Raw genomic sequence first — 15,728 nt, 5'->3', positions numbered from 1 at the left:
ATTTGTAAATAATAGCACCTAATAAAAAAAGCAAAAAATAAAAAATAAACATTCTACATAAAATAGTTTTCCTAAAAACTGATGTCCACATATGTGCACAGCAGGACTAAGTTGTGAAATTGTAAGTAATAGCAAGCAATAGAAATAGAAATTATTCAAAATAACTAACATTTTCTTTTTTTACTTTTTAGGGTTGGTTCTATTTTCCACGTATGTGGACTTCGTGTTTATCAGTGCGCTGATGCAGAAAAAAATATAATGGATTTTTTAAAGGGCCATTTCAAACAAAACTAGGGACACTACTCTTTACAACCAAACAGGTTTCAATAAAAAAACTTAAGAGGTTTCTTACCAGAGGCACTTTTGTTGGCGCCGATGAAAGTGCTTCACAGAAATCTATGTCATGCTGTTGTGACATATGATGCGGTGTGCCAGAAGATTAACCCTTAAAGGACAGTGTAGAGTCTTGTGAACAGTATTCAGTCAGATTTAATTCACTTAAATTATTTGTTGCATATAGTAATGACAAAATACAACATCCACACATGTGGACGTGGGTTTGCAAGAGGTTAACACTCCTTACTTATGGTAAAATAACTGTATGCATGGCCTCTCATCTATCTATCATACAAAGTAAACCTGGAACATTTTTAAAGGGGTTTTCAACCTTTCATGTCATCTGGTGTTATTTTAACACTTACAAAAGGAGAACTTAAAGTCAAATTACACCCACGGCAGTCTTTACAAGCTGTGAAAGTTATGTTAAATAATAGTCTTTATCATGGAAATTAGACACCTGAAAGACGTTTAATGGGCTCCAAACCACACCACCCAACCCAATGGTGAAAATGATTGTCTTAATCACTAAAGTGCTTTAACAAACAGCTAAATAGTTTTATTATATATGCTGTATGCTTTGAAATGTTCATTGGATAAAATGTAAAATATAACAGAAATATCACTGCTCTGTTTGCAAGATATTAATTTAAGGAGAGTCACACAAAATGATTTACAGTCACAAACTGTACAGCAGAGGTGAGTAACAGCAGGGTAAGCAAGAACATAAGAAAGTATAGATATCTTTTGTTTATATACATTTTTGTAAAGAGTACAAAAAGGAACACCAAAAGTAGGAAGTAATATTTTGGTAGGACATACAGTGGCCCCAAAAAGTATTTGGACACTCAAGTCACTTTTAAAAATGTATTCATGTCATTGCATTAGCAACAAAATATCAAAGTGGCATATGCAACAAATGAGCTTTTCTCACAACTGCCTTCACTCTTTGGAGCTATTTAAGCAATTAATTTATCTTTCTTCAAACACCTCATAGATCAACATTGGAGTTTTGTTGCTTTTAGCCCATGGCTGTATGCTTCTATGCTACGGTTCTCTTAAAAGCTATCAAAATAATCTTTTAGCAGATACACACATTTAAAAAGATAATTCAGCCAAAGATGAAAATGATGTCATGTTTTTCCAAACCCATATGAATTTCTATCTTTGACGGAACACAAAAGGAGATATTTGGCAAATTATTCAGTCACAGTCCATAAAAATATTGCCTTTTGTATCACCTACTTCAGACTAGCAACAGCAAGTCATGATTCACAGCTTTAATGCAAATCAAAGCCTTTTAACTATTTATTTTGTATTTTATTTATTTGTATTTTTATCCCCTTTTCTCCCCAATTTGGAATGCCCAATTCCCACTACTTAGTAGGTTCTTGTGGTGGTGCAGTTACTCTCCTCAATCCGGGTGGTGGAGGACAAATCTCAGCTGACTCAGTTTCTGAGACCATCAATCCATGCATCTTATCACGTGGCTGTCTGTGCATGTCACTGTGGAGACTCACATCAATGGAATCTCATGCTACTCTCCGAGATCCAAGCACAACTTACCACGCGCCCCATTGAGAGCGAGAACCACTAATCGCGACCACGAGGAGGTTACCCCATGTGACTCTTCCCTCCCTAGCAAACGGTTCAATTTGGTTGCTTAGGAGACCTGGCTGGGGTCACTCAGCATGCCCTGGATTCAAACCAGGTGTGGTAGTCAGCATCAATACTCGCTGATCTACCCAGGCCCAAGAGCCTTTTAACTTTTTTAAATCAAGGCAAGTCTTTCAATATGACCCATCCAAACTTCCATTTTCAATAGGAAAAATATCAAGACAACAAAACCGTGCTCATCACATCATTTCATTGGGTCTTTGTAATAGAATGCATATAAAAATGCAATGACATTCACACATTTTAAAGAGTGTCTCAACCCTTTCTTGAGAAGGGTATAAATTCCCCTGAATGCCCCACAGAGCGTGGTATTTTTGTGCATAAAACATTAAAAAAACAGTAAGGACTTAGGTTTAGAATTGAAAACATAGCCCATTCACTGTGATCACTGACAGCAAGAAAACCGAATAGATCCAAAAATGTAGGAAGTAGTCATTGCAGGGCAACCGAGTGGATTGTTTAATATACATAGTTTCCTTGTTTAATGTGAGTAAAACACTAGGTAAGAGCGTGAGAGCATCAATCATTTTTATTCACGGATGAAATGATAAACATCAGAATGTATGTGTACACGGTTATCATTGTAATCATTTCTGTAATAATTTTAATGTCTGTAATGTAAAATAAAGACATCAATTGGTTGAAAAGATGTTTGAGCAGCTGTTTCTTTAAACTGCATAGCGAGTCTGTCTCTTTCAGTGTTGGCAGAATAGCACAACTTGCGATATTGCGGTCAATTCCAAAAACACAAATATGCAACGCTACGATGCTGGGCAATTCATTGGCTGTCTCAAATATGTGACAGCTTTGTATGAAGCAGTTAAATATCCAAATATTTTGGGGGTCACTGTATCATTTAGAGTATAATCCTTTAATTAAACTCACATCAGACATTGAAATAATCACAGGAAAAAAGATGATCAAAGCAGATAGAATGGATAATGGATATATGCTAATATATTGAGAGAGAGGCCAGATATCATGCAGATGGCTAGTTGTTTTTACTCAGAAGGCTTTTCAAGCTTCTCTCCACAGCCTCGTCTAACTCCTCTTCCAGCTCTTCCTGTTTGGACATGGCCAGTTTGGATTGGTAGTCCCTCACCATCTGGTCTATGTAAGGGGCACTTTGAGTTCCATGAAGCATGAGGGTCCACTCCTTCAGCATTCCATTCTGTGGGGTGTCTCCCTGGAAGCCCACCTCCAGCAGCCAGGTTCCTCGAGGGTTCTCGCCCCACGTATGGGTGGTCATGAAGGGCCATTTGTCAAAGCCCACCTTGGCGTCGTCATCCCGGGGTCTGCGGCTCAGCAGGATGGACTTGGTGCCCATGGGCGATGTCATGTTGATGTTGAGGTCTCCGCGGCGACTGGCATTGACTGTGATGACGGCCTGTACGTGCTCCAGATAGCGTACAAAGTTGTCCTTTCCTTGGCAGGCATCAGTCGTGATGGTCAATACCACTTTACTGCCTGACTGAATTTTACTGCGCAAAGAAAGAAAGAAAAAAAGGGAGATATTATAAATTCCACATTAGAGTTGTCACAATACCTTAAAGACCTCATGAGTTTCGAGGCAAACCTTATGACGTAAAATTAATAAGAAATAATTAAGATTCTGCACCATTTCTAGGTCACTAATCAAATAAGTAAAATCTAGATGATACATATCAATTTTGTTCAAATCAGACAAATGGCCTATGACTACTGTAAAAAATATATAACTAAAAAAGTTAATAAATGTGGGAGAAAATTTTCTTTTTGGTATGGAAGTCCATATGTCCATTTTATTTTGGGGGACTAAAGGACTCAATCTTGGAATGTGGAAAAATAATCTTTGTATCAGAAGGATGGGTAAAAAAAATCTGTGCAAATACTGTAGGATTTCAGCCCCTTGTTGTTTGGACCCCTAATGAAGTATTCCAAAACTTTGCAGATGTACATTACTGAAATCCAAAAACTATATAGGTGACTGAACTGAAGTGTCACTTATTCTTAATAACAGTGCATTGGATATTGTTTTTATGTGAATGAATAAAGATATATTTCTAGTTTCAAAATTAATTGTATTTCAGAGCATTGTTTTGTTGAATGAGTAAAAACTAGCTACATTTTATGTGACCCACATTTGTTTTTTGACTGTTGAAAATGGGTAAAATTTAACAATTTTCGATGGACACGCATTGAGAGCCCCATATCTCTAGAATTTAACCATATGGGGCCTTAAAAATTAAGATACAAAAATAAAAGTTAGTTCTGAACCAGAAAATATACATTAAGATATCGGGGAGTGACTTTTCCCACCCAGGTGTAAATAGCATCTGCCACACAGTGCAGCTATTTATACCCTAATAGTCTGGTAAAACCACAGGAATATATGACAAACTAGACAAAAAAGGTGCTGCAGTGGCGTGGGGTATAAAGACAATTTGAATGTGTACTGTTGTGCTAGCAACCCCGGTTCGATTCCTTTTTCCACTCTTAATATTTCCTTTAATACTACTAAGTAATAAACAAACAGCAGAAAAAAAGCTGAAAAACATCTGCGCCAAATACTGGAAAAACATATACTGTGTATAAAGCCAGTAGCTTTGGTGTGCAAGCTCCAAAAAAATTCCAAGGAGCGAGAAGGCTCACACACAATGTCCACAGAAAATAAATCTGCAGGAATTCATTTATCCAACACCAGACTCTCCGTTTCAGAAGAACAACTACTCAATAAAGATTTGTCTTATGACCCTCCAACATCTACGGATCTCTTTCAGCTGGAAGTCAAAATGTTAAAATTCTATAGATCCATTAAACTGAAATACTTTTTTTATAAAGATGTTGCACAGAGACAAGACCAATCAGTATCAATTAATCAACCTTTTAGGGCTAAGAGCTATTTTTATCCTACTATTAATAATGCTGCAATAGAAACATTTTGGAGTTTGGTTGATGGGGATATTAATAAGATTCTGAAGATTTCTAATACCTAGTTATTGCGGTTTGACAGACTTTGATACAACTTAAAATGAAACACGATGTGTTATGGAAACCTGCTGATAAGGATGGGTGTTTGGTTTTAATGAGAGAGAAAAAAAGAGGTTCATAAATGTTTGATTCATCCTCCTGGTCGCCCTATAGTGGCCTCTAATGAACGTCTTTTGGAACTCATGTCTCATTATGTCGATCAAATTATTAGACCATAGGTAGAACAAATATTTTGAGTAGAAATACGTCACAAGTTCTTGCCGACTCTTTTTCATCGGAAGTGAGTCATGTGGAGAAGTCCCATGGTAGGTCCTACCCAATGGGGAGGAGGTTCTACAAACATGGATGACTTCCTCCTAGCCCTGTGGCAGACCAGTTTGCAAAGAAACTCGCTGCCGGCTCAGTACACGTGCTAACTAAGCCCTGTACTGGGGTAGGTGCTCCGCAAGTCAAGTGCTAAGACACGGGACGAACCCGGCTCAACTCGGAGATAGAACCTCGCAAAGGTGTTTGGTGTTGGTTTGGTGAGCCACACAGCGCAACTCACATATTTTCCATTAAATTCAACCCAAATCATTGTCAAAGGACATAGATTATTTACTCTAGCATTGTTCATTCTTGAAAAAGCAAAAAACCTTGGTCAATTTTGTGTGTACTGTCAGCCACCTGAACTGCATCGACGTAACCTGTGTTTGATACCTGGGCCATGTCCTAGTGGCGATGTGGTGTGCCGTTCTCGTCTGGTATGCAACCGCCTTCAGTGTGGATGGAAGGCCAAAGCATAGAGAAAAAGTGGACGTAGCCTAGGCAACTCACTAAATTAAACATGAAACATGAGCATACAGTAAACAGGGTCAATTTAGATTTTATACTTTTAATCCATTCTACAGATTTCTCCTAAAAAAACAGAAAATCTGAAAATCGACAGGCTCCGTCTGCCATTAGATCAGATTAATGACTACAGAATAAACTGTGACATTTAATATTAAAGCAGTGACATAAGCTAATAAACAAGAATTAATTTGATGCCGCATCTGTCCATAATGGATAGGCGTCATTACGAGACAAATGCATTTCCGTACAACTATGGAAAGGTCTAATAAATAATGATCATAATTTGCATTTGTGCACATTCTGCACAATGAACATAAAAGCTTCTGTTTTGGCAGAAAATAACCTTACAGTTCAGCCATTCAAAGCTACCACAAATTCAAAACAAGCTGTGAAACTAGAGAATAAAAAACGAATTATTATATATTTCTCTATTATCAATGGCACACCATCCTGGTGCCAACAATTGATTTGGCCAGATGAGGAGGTTTTTCCCCTCCATAAGGCTGCTTTGTTGTCATGCTCGACGCTGCTGACTGGCTGTTTTGTGTTGCTGTAATAATAGCAGCAGACGACTTGAGCGAGCGACCATAAAGTGAATGTAAGGGCATTATCAGAGGCAAGTCTCCAGCCTGGCCCATTATGGCACTAAGATTAGTGGGTGTGTTGTTTGTGCATCAGACCAGGGGCGGCGTTTGCGTATGGCAGAGTATGGCCATTGCCATACCCTAGCAGTCAGAGTTTAGATAAAACATCAGCTGATGATGATGCTCGTTAAAGATTTTAGGAGGGCTTTTTAACCCCCTAAATTTCCACCCTTCCACCCCCCCGCGTTTCGTGATCGCTCAGTCAGTCACTTTTAAAAGTCATATGAAACCGGCTCCTCCCAGTATTATCTCCGCAGCGTCAGCGTCAGAACAAAAGCAGATGACAACCAACGTGCGTGCATTTATTGATAAATCGTTGATATTATATATCTGTGTAGTTCTTTGTTTGTCATAAATGCAGTTTACATTATATGATGCTGGAGCAATTCAACACGGTTTCCCACTGTAAAATCTGGGCTTATTTATGATAAATAAATTCCTTTCATCCAAACGACATGAGACTTTGTGACTTTTCCTTCTATTGCTATACTTCATACCTTATTCCTACTTCAGTGCAATAAAGTTGCTTAAAAAAATGGATTCATTTATTCATTTGATAATAAATCCGAAGGCAAAACACGTGATAAGTGACCACTCACGATGAGCGCTGCTCTTATGATCTTAACGCCGACTTCTCTGATTGGATCAGAAAAAAAACAATACCCACTTTATTGCTACCCACTTATGCAATAAAAACTGCACTGCAACAAAAAGGTAAGACATGTGTTTTTATATTTAATGCTGTTCACTGTGTGTTTTAAGTAATAGTGTATTAGAGTTTGTAACGAGTGGAAATAAGGTGTGGCCCCTTTAAGAGCTGCGCGCACCCTGTTGAACTTTCTGCACTCTGTATGGTATTGTATGTACCGTGCGCTTCGAATCCCCCATGTATGCGGGTAATCTCTGTTTGGTGCTCATTTTATTTTATCTGGTTTTGTTTGTTTGATAACGCTGTGGAAAGACAGTTGCCCCGAGTTCGACTGCGGAATAAAACGCGAGTTGTTGTGATGCCAATCGCCTCCGTGATTCTGTCTGGCCTAATAACTTCAGCTGTGAGCTATCCCTATTTTATTTCCCTCCTGAGTCCTGACACAACGCGTTACAAGTTAATAGTGCATTTTGTTTGGTATAATGTGAGGTATATCGTTCGGTAATGTCGTTGTTCTATGTATGCCATACTCTAGGTTTTTGTGAAACGCCGCCACTGCATCAGACTTTGAGAGAGTAGTGTTTCCCAGGAAACTAATTCATAGAAATATCCGAAGGCCGCACAAGAAGACACATGAGTTGTGTTTGGTGTGTAATGGCAAGACAAACAGTTATTAAAAACAATATGGGTTACAATAAATTAATTTAATCAAACTTTTGGCAGTTTTTTTATTGTAAGACTGCTCAGATTCTTGTGCCTCAACTAAAATAAATTAGTCAGAATTTATGTAATCTATTGGATCAAAATGGAGGTTTGAAAAATATAAATACAATAGGCAGTATTATTGCAAATAAAAATAAAAGGATGGTAACACTTTCATTAATGTTTCCTTTGTTAAGGTTTAAAAGAGGTTAATTAATGACTAATGGCTTTTTCTACATTCTCTGTGCTGATTGTAAGGGAAATCTACGGTGGCCGAGAGAGCTCAACGTGCTGCAACCTAAAGAAGACGCATGCAAATAGAAAAAAACGCATGCAAATAGAAAAAAACGCATGCAAAAAGAAAAAAACGCATGCAAAAAGAAAAAAACGCATGCAAACAGAAAAAAACGCATGCAAATAGAAAAAAACGCATGCAAAAAGAAAAAAACGCATGCAAATAGAAAAAAACACCAGCAAATTAAGAAAACATCTTCATAAGTTTCACAGCACACGTGTACTACAAATACTCACAACACAACCAAATACAGAAACGCGCTGCAAGTAACACAGACCACAACGGAAATGTTTCCGGGGGAACCAAATAAGTGACGAACCCGGCTGGGACGTGCTTACAGCAAAGAACTGATATTGACAAGAAGTGAAAGCCTATATTTTTTTAGTTTTTATAAATAAACTATAATATTAAAATAATATTGTAATATATTGTATATAGAAATAATATTATAATATTATATTGTAATATTATACTTTTTTATAGTTCTTCTACTCTTTGCTTACAGCTCAAAATTCTACTTTATTTTATTTTATTTATTTTAACTTTATTTTCCGCAAAACATACAGAGATTAATTTTTTATGACATACAACTTGTATACAATATACAAAATGTATTAACAATATGTTCAATGTCATCAGAAATGAGAAAAGAACAATGAGCTGAAAACTAAAATAAATAAAAAAGATAGAGAAGAAGAACATGAAGGAAAGATATTAATCTTTACATCAGTTACACCAGAGCCATTCTCTCCATGGCTCTGAGTTACACTATACAAATTGTTTCATGTTATGTTTAAATTTTCATAAAGAAAAGTTTCATAAGAAGGTGTAGGTAATGTAGGGTCCAATGTTTTAAAGTTGAGACACTGACACACAGATATATAACGGATATATAAAACGCATATTTTAACAGTTTTTTTATAAAGTAAAAATGAATTTATTTGCAACCGTTATGTTAACAGCATTATATATCTGTCCTCAGAACAGCTATTCAGCTGATGGACAACGTGCTGCGTTGTCATGGGAACATCCCAGGTGAAAATAATTACGTTGGAAGTTGTCTTTCATTGCTCCCTTCATCAAGTGCGTTCCAAACGGCTACATAAATGGCACACTAGTGCAATGCTCACTCAAAAGTCCCACTTGAAGAGCTCTGCCTTCTGCCCTTCGAAGGAAGTAGGGCATAGGGATGCTCACGTGCAATAAGCACGTCCCAGCCGGGAAACATTTCCGTTGTGGTCTGTATTACTTGCAGCGCGTTTCTATATTTGGTTGTGTTGTGAAGTTTTGCAGCGCGTTTCTGTATTTGGTTGTGTTGTGAGTATTTGGAGCACACGTGTGTTGTGAAACTGATGAAGATGTTTTCTTAATTTGTGGGTGTTTTTTTATTTGCATGCGTTTTTTTCTATTTGCATGCGTCTTCTTTAGGTTGCAGCACGTTGATATCTGTCGGCCACCGTAGAAATCTGCCGAATTATGCGGAAAATACTTAACCTGTTGATACACACAAACCATGAAAATGACATACCTGAACTTAAACTATCTTTTGAAAGAAAACACTTTGGGCTTTATTTTTCAGAATTAAAATATGTTGTTATTTTTTAAAGTTAGAGAAGCTGAAGTTTATGGTAATGGAAATATTTTGTGCTGAACATGTTTTTATAATCTAAAAAATCAATAATAAAAGTGCCAAGACAACCCAGAAATACAATGTTCTCAAAGCCACAAGTCTGAAGAAGTTACGTTTCAAATTTGAAGATGAAAAAATGAGGTTCCTGCAAACGTTTGTCTCTGTAAAATCGCTGGAAGCTTACAGAGTAAAATGAAGGCTCCGCCTCTCAAGAGGACACAAAATCAGTCTGCACTGCTCAGCTATTATGAATAAAATGATGCCGTATTTTTTCAAATAGACTTTGGAGACGGGCTCATTTTGAATATATAAGATCATATACAATTTTACAACATGAATGCTGCTCAGATTGCATAGTTTGTTGAAGAACGATGACGAAGGGCAATTCTTTCAGGCGAGATCTCATGTAAACAATGGATAATATATCAATATTTCTCAGATTTATCACTTTTATGGACAGAAAGTGCTATTGGAGGTTTTTCAATGAATGCTTGTCATGGACAATTGATATTGCATGTTTTCATTTGCACTCCTGGCACAAATAACAAAATTGCTGTTTCTGGAGAATTGCTATCGTGGAACAGAGATCGGATATCAATGTTGAACCCTTAGACCTTTGAAAAGATGTATAATTTACTAACATTCATTACATTTAGAGACTGTAAATTATATATGAATTGTAAGCAGAGTGACGTCACCACCGTGTGCGGGGGAATTGAGTATCAACAGGTTAAACAGTAGTGTTAGTAAATTGTGGTAAATGGAGCAGAGAGTACTATACATTTTTGGAAAGCTGAAAGATTTATTGACCAAAATTAGCCAAAACAATAAACAAACATGGAAGGGGTGGGGCATGAGTAGAACATGTGAATGACAGATGCTGAAATTCTGCTGAGTTCTGTGGAGTTCTTCCATCCGGGCTTGCTAAAAAGGCATTTAAGGTGCAAATGCATTATTAATAATTGATGTGCAATTATAACAACATGAAAAAAGGGTGACTTGCATGCATTACTTTCTTGCTTACATGTTATAAATGATCAATAAATACACTTATTTATACTTATATTCATCAAAAACATAAACTTATTCATGATATGTCATAATTTAGCAACAATAAACTAGCTACATAAAATATAATAAAAATAGATGCTACAGTACGCTTTGTGTTTATATTCATTTCTGTAATGTCTTTACAGCGACTTACAGAGCCCTTATTACAGGGACAATCCCCCCGGAGCAACCTGGAGTTAAGTGCCTTGCTCAAGGACACAATGGTGGTGGCTGTGGGGATCGAACCAGCGGCCTTCTGATTAACAGTGATGTGCTTTAGTCCACTACGTCACCACCACTCCCACCTTTTAAGTCATTTTTATTGAAATTCTGTTTGAAGCGATGTTACAGCATAATGACTATCTTGATTGTTCTCTTTTCAAAGTGCCAAATGGTGATTTATCCCATTTGGAATGCAGTCTGCACAGGAAATGTTCAAGGAACAAAACACATTCTGGGATCTCCAGTAAAATCAATTAAAATGTATTTTTCTGGCTAATGTGACACACATTCTTTGCAGGTTAGTTTTGAAAATGCTCAGAATGATTAATTAGCTTGTACAGATAATTCACAGCGAATGCTCTATATGCTTCTATTCATTACAGTAAACTCACGTCTTAATTGCTATTCTCACCTTATACCTCGGCTAGAACCCTCATGAACCCTGTGTTAGGTATGATATGAGGGGTTGACACTTTATTGAATGGGGTTTTCAAAGGGACACATACACAAGCACACACACGCATGCACTTCCTCCTCACAAGTGGAGCTCTGTTTAATTGTGGCTGTTGCCATAGCATGCTATGCCCAGCAGTGATGGGGAGAGGACTAATTATAGCAGATGTGAGAAGGAGAGGCAGGGAGACAGAAAGTACCAGTGTGTGTGTGTGTTGAGTATCGGGAGCACTGACACATGCAATATGCCATCACACAGTGCACGGGAGGGGTCAGACCTGACCAGAATAATTCCACAATGAAGCTACAGCTATCACGCATTTAGAATGTCATGCATAATAAAGCTAAATTAATTTGTGAACAAATGAAATAACCCACAGTAGATGGATTAAAGCAATCAGCCAATTGAAACAATGTTTACTAGTCTTACTGATGGATCTGCAACATCACACGAGCAGGAGTGAACACATTAGCATTACTGTGTATTCTAAGAGCGGTATTGCTTTCATATGACAGTTCTACAATCAATTGAATAAATAAGAATAGCTCACATTTCAGACAAAAATTGGCCAGTGGGTTTGTGTATTTTCTCTCTGCCAATGAAAATTGTTTCAAAAAAGCAAAAGCATCAAGTTTTGCATGTCTCAAGCCACACACAGACTGAAGTTTCATGTTGACTCTAAGGTCTTAGTCTTATCGGTTGCTCTTCAGGTTTGTTATCTGCACTTACTGTATCTCCTGCACGGTTCCAGCCACACAGTGAAAGCGTTCTGGAACAGTCTTCCACTCACGGGAGAGTTTGACCATGCCTCCAGCATCTAACACGCCGTAGCCAAACAGATGGTTAAACTCCAGGCCCACACCATTCCTCCTCCACTGGTGCACCTCATCATGCAGTTTGTTCCTCTTAGATGTGAGTACAGTCAAGTGCTGCAGGTCCCTCCAGGTCAGGTTTGGACTGGACACACACACACACACACACACACACACACACACACACACACACACACACAATCACAGGGGGGAAAAAAAATGGAAAAATAGAGTCAAGCCTATGGCAAGTCACTATAAAACGGATAACTGTTATTATAATGTTTGTCATACATTTTTATGATTCACTCTTCATTTAAAGCTCACAATCCTAATAGTTATATCAATTTAAAATAAATGTACTCTCTTGAGTCAATGACTTCCTGAAAACTACACAAAGCACAAGAACAACAAAACCCTTTCAGTTCCATATGGATTCTTATGGAGTCCTCTAATCTTGATGAAGAGCAATTTGCACAGAGTGGTACAGCGAGCAGATGCTGACTACAGTCTTAAGCAGACTGTGTAGAAATGATTAAGCTTGGACTGTACTTTTGGGGTGGGTGGTATGAGTATTTTATTATTATTATTATTATTATATTCATCACGGTTACAGTATATTTCACATTGTATTTATTTTTGCATGAAATTCAACATAAACAGATTTGTATTTCAATAACCATGTGGTAATGCCTGTTTATTAACAATTATATGATTTACAAATAAAAGCCACTTCATATCATTTGTTTATAATAATTATATTATTATTATTGTTATTATAATTACTATTATTAGCAATTTGATTAATGCAAACCAAAAGGTTTGATTATTCAAATTCACATGAATGCTAAGCATGTTGTCAATGAAAAAACAGCTTCACTTTATATAAAACTACAGTTCAGTTGCTCGGCAGTGCAATGTACATACCATGAGCGCTCCAACTGACCTGAGAAATACATTATCTGAGACTTTTTCCGAAATGGTGATGTGCGTCTCTTATTTTGGCTGTTTAAAATCACAATAAGCAATGCTCAATGCACAAATTAATTATTGTTCCCCTTCTGTCACTCACTCGACATTGTGTCGATGTAGTGACACAACATCGATTGAGTGACAGATAGGGAACATTCTGGTTACTTTCGTAACCACTGTTCCTTGATGGAGGCAACGAGACTTTGTGTCCCTCCTGCCACAACACTGAACTACCTGCTGAAATAGCCTGAAATATCTCGGCTCCTCAGCACAAAACCTGAATGAGTGGTTGCAAGCCAGCTCCTTTTATACCCATAAAAATATAGAAAGAATATTTGATGGCTAATGATGAAGCTGACCTCACATGGAAAGGGAGACTATTCCATAGATTAGGACCTATCACAGAAAAGGCAAGGTCACCCTTAGATGTATAGCGGCAACAAGGAACCCTCAATAAAAGTTGATCAGAAGACCTGAGCACTCTGGTGGGGGAGTAAGGGAGGAGAAGGTCGCTGATATATTGGGGCACGAGTCCAGATATTGCCTTGTAGACAAAAATCAGAATTTTAAAATTGACCCTGAATTAGATATGCTAAACCAAAAGAAAATGTGAGCCCTCTTTCTTGACCCTGTTAAAAAGCTGCCACGTTTTGAACTAGCTGTAGGCGGGATAAAGCCGATTGGGGCAGACCAATGTAAAATGAGTTACAATAGTCTAAACTTGATGTGATAAGATGAGTGGATCACAATTTCCAAGTCTTTATGGGAAAGAACATGTTTTATTTTAGTGATAGATCTCAGGTGGAAAATGCTGCCCTTGACAACAGCACTGATCTGCTTATTGAAACATAACGAGGAGTCTAAAATCACTCCAAGATTCCTCACATGATCTTGTACATTTGACGACAGAGGACCTAACTGGGCAACCAGGCCAGGTAAGGAGGACATGGACGAACCTAAAATCAGAACTTCGGTTTTGCTTTCATTTAATTGTAAGAAATTGTTTGCCAGCCATTGTTTAATATCTTTGAAGCAATTTAGGGCATTCCCAGATGAACAATTCTTGTCTACACTCACTGGGAATTAAATTGAGAATTGTCAGCATAACAGTGATAAGATATGCTGCACTTCTGAAAAATAGAGCTCAGAGGAAGCATATACAGGGAAAATAACAAGGGTCCTAAAATTGACCCTTGAGGGACACCACACTGTAATTGACCCAACGTAGAAGAAACATTACCTACATTTACAGAGAAGGTCCTTTCTTTTAGATTGAAGGAAAACAACTGGAAGGCCATACCCTGGATACCAACCATACATTCTAGACAATTGATAAGAAAATTATGGTCAATAGTTTCGAACGCAGCACTGAGATCTAATAAAAACTAAGATGACAGGTGAACCTGAATCCATGGAGAGTAAAATATCATTAGTGACCTTCAACTATGCAAAGTCAGTGCTGTGCAAGTGTCTGAAACCAGACTGAAATCTAAAATTGTAAATTTATTTAGATAAGAATGCAAATAAATAACTCTCTAAAAAAATCTTGGAAATAAAAAGTACTATGGAGATTGGTCTGTAATTGTTGTGTATTGCCGGATCCAAAAATATTTTTTAATCAAGGATGTAGAATTGCATGTTTAAAACTACTTGGAACAACTCCACTTGCTAATGAGCTGGTAATTATAGCTGTCAAACTGGAACTTATAGTCATGAAAACGTTTTTAAAAAGGCGAGGAGAAAGTATACCTAGCTTTTAACTGGAACACTTCATCCCGGAGACTACATCTGCTAACTGTGCTGACCTAACTAGTTCAAAGTGAGTTAGGGAGCTGGACAGGGAATTAATGGTTGATCAAATTGTGCAGGTGCAATCACAACTTTAATCTGCTCAATTTTGTGATTAAAGAAGTTTAAAAATGTTTCACAGGTCTCTTGGTTGGCATCCAGAAAAGCATTTCTAGTATAGTTTAAAGCAGAATCTTTTGTTTTGAACTATACTTTTGGTCGATTTGCATTATCATAGATGAATATAGATAAAAACGTAGCTTTCGCTTCCTTTACAGCTCTTTGATAGTTAGTTAAACACTCATTTAAAATGTCAGAAGACACCTGAAGCTTGTCTCTTTTCCAATTGTGCTCAGCTTTTCTGCATTCTTGTCTGAGAGTGCAGATGACGTCATTTAACCAAGGCTGTGAAACACCCTTAACTCTCCTTGGCTTGAGAGGAACGACATTAACAAGTACAAGATTTATTAAAAGCTGCAACATATGATTCAGTGTCGAGTCCAGCTAAGACATCATCTGTGAAATGAGTTAGAACAAATTCTGAAAAAAGATTGGCAGTAGATGAGTGAATGGACTGGGAGTGATGTAAGGTCTGAGAAAAAGTAGGCAGAGGACAAGTAGATAGAGACTCAAACATTATTGAATAATGGTCAGAAATGCCAATATTTAAGACCTCTAAGTTGGATACAGAAAGAC

General features: G+C 37.4%; 1 protein-coding gene across 1 annotated transcript in view; it reads right to left on the bottom strand.

Annotated features, from left to right (window-relative positions):
• Positions 1-478: 478 nt before the first annotated feature.
• The window catches only part of LOC127617452 (neuroendocrine convertase 2-like), a 92,874-nt gene continuing 77,624 nt past the window's right edge, over positions 479-15,728 (bottom strand). Inside the window, exons 11-12 of the mRNA XM_052089424.1 lie at positions 12,193-12,420; positions 479-3,494 (exon numbers count right to left, since the gene is read on the bottom strand). Of these exons, the coding sequence (XP_051945384.1) occupies positions 3,005-3,494; positions 12,193-12,420 (718 nt within the window). The 3' untranslated portion in view covers positions 479-3,004. The remainder of the gene's footprint in view (positions 3,495-12,192; positions 12,421-15,728) is intronic.

This window comes from Xyrauchen texanus, chromosome 24, assembly GCF_025860055.1.
Source record: "Xyrauchen texanus isolate HMW12.3.18 chromosome 24, RBS_HiC_50CHRs, whole genome shotgun sequence".
NCBI lineage: Eukaryota > Metazoa > Chordata > Actinopteri > Cypriniformes > Catostomidae > Xyrauchen > Xyrauchen texanus.
This window is presented reverse-complemented; position numbering and strand designations above follow the sequence as displayed.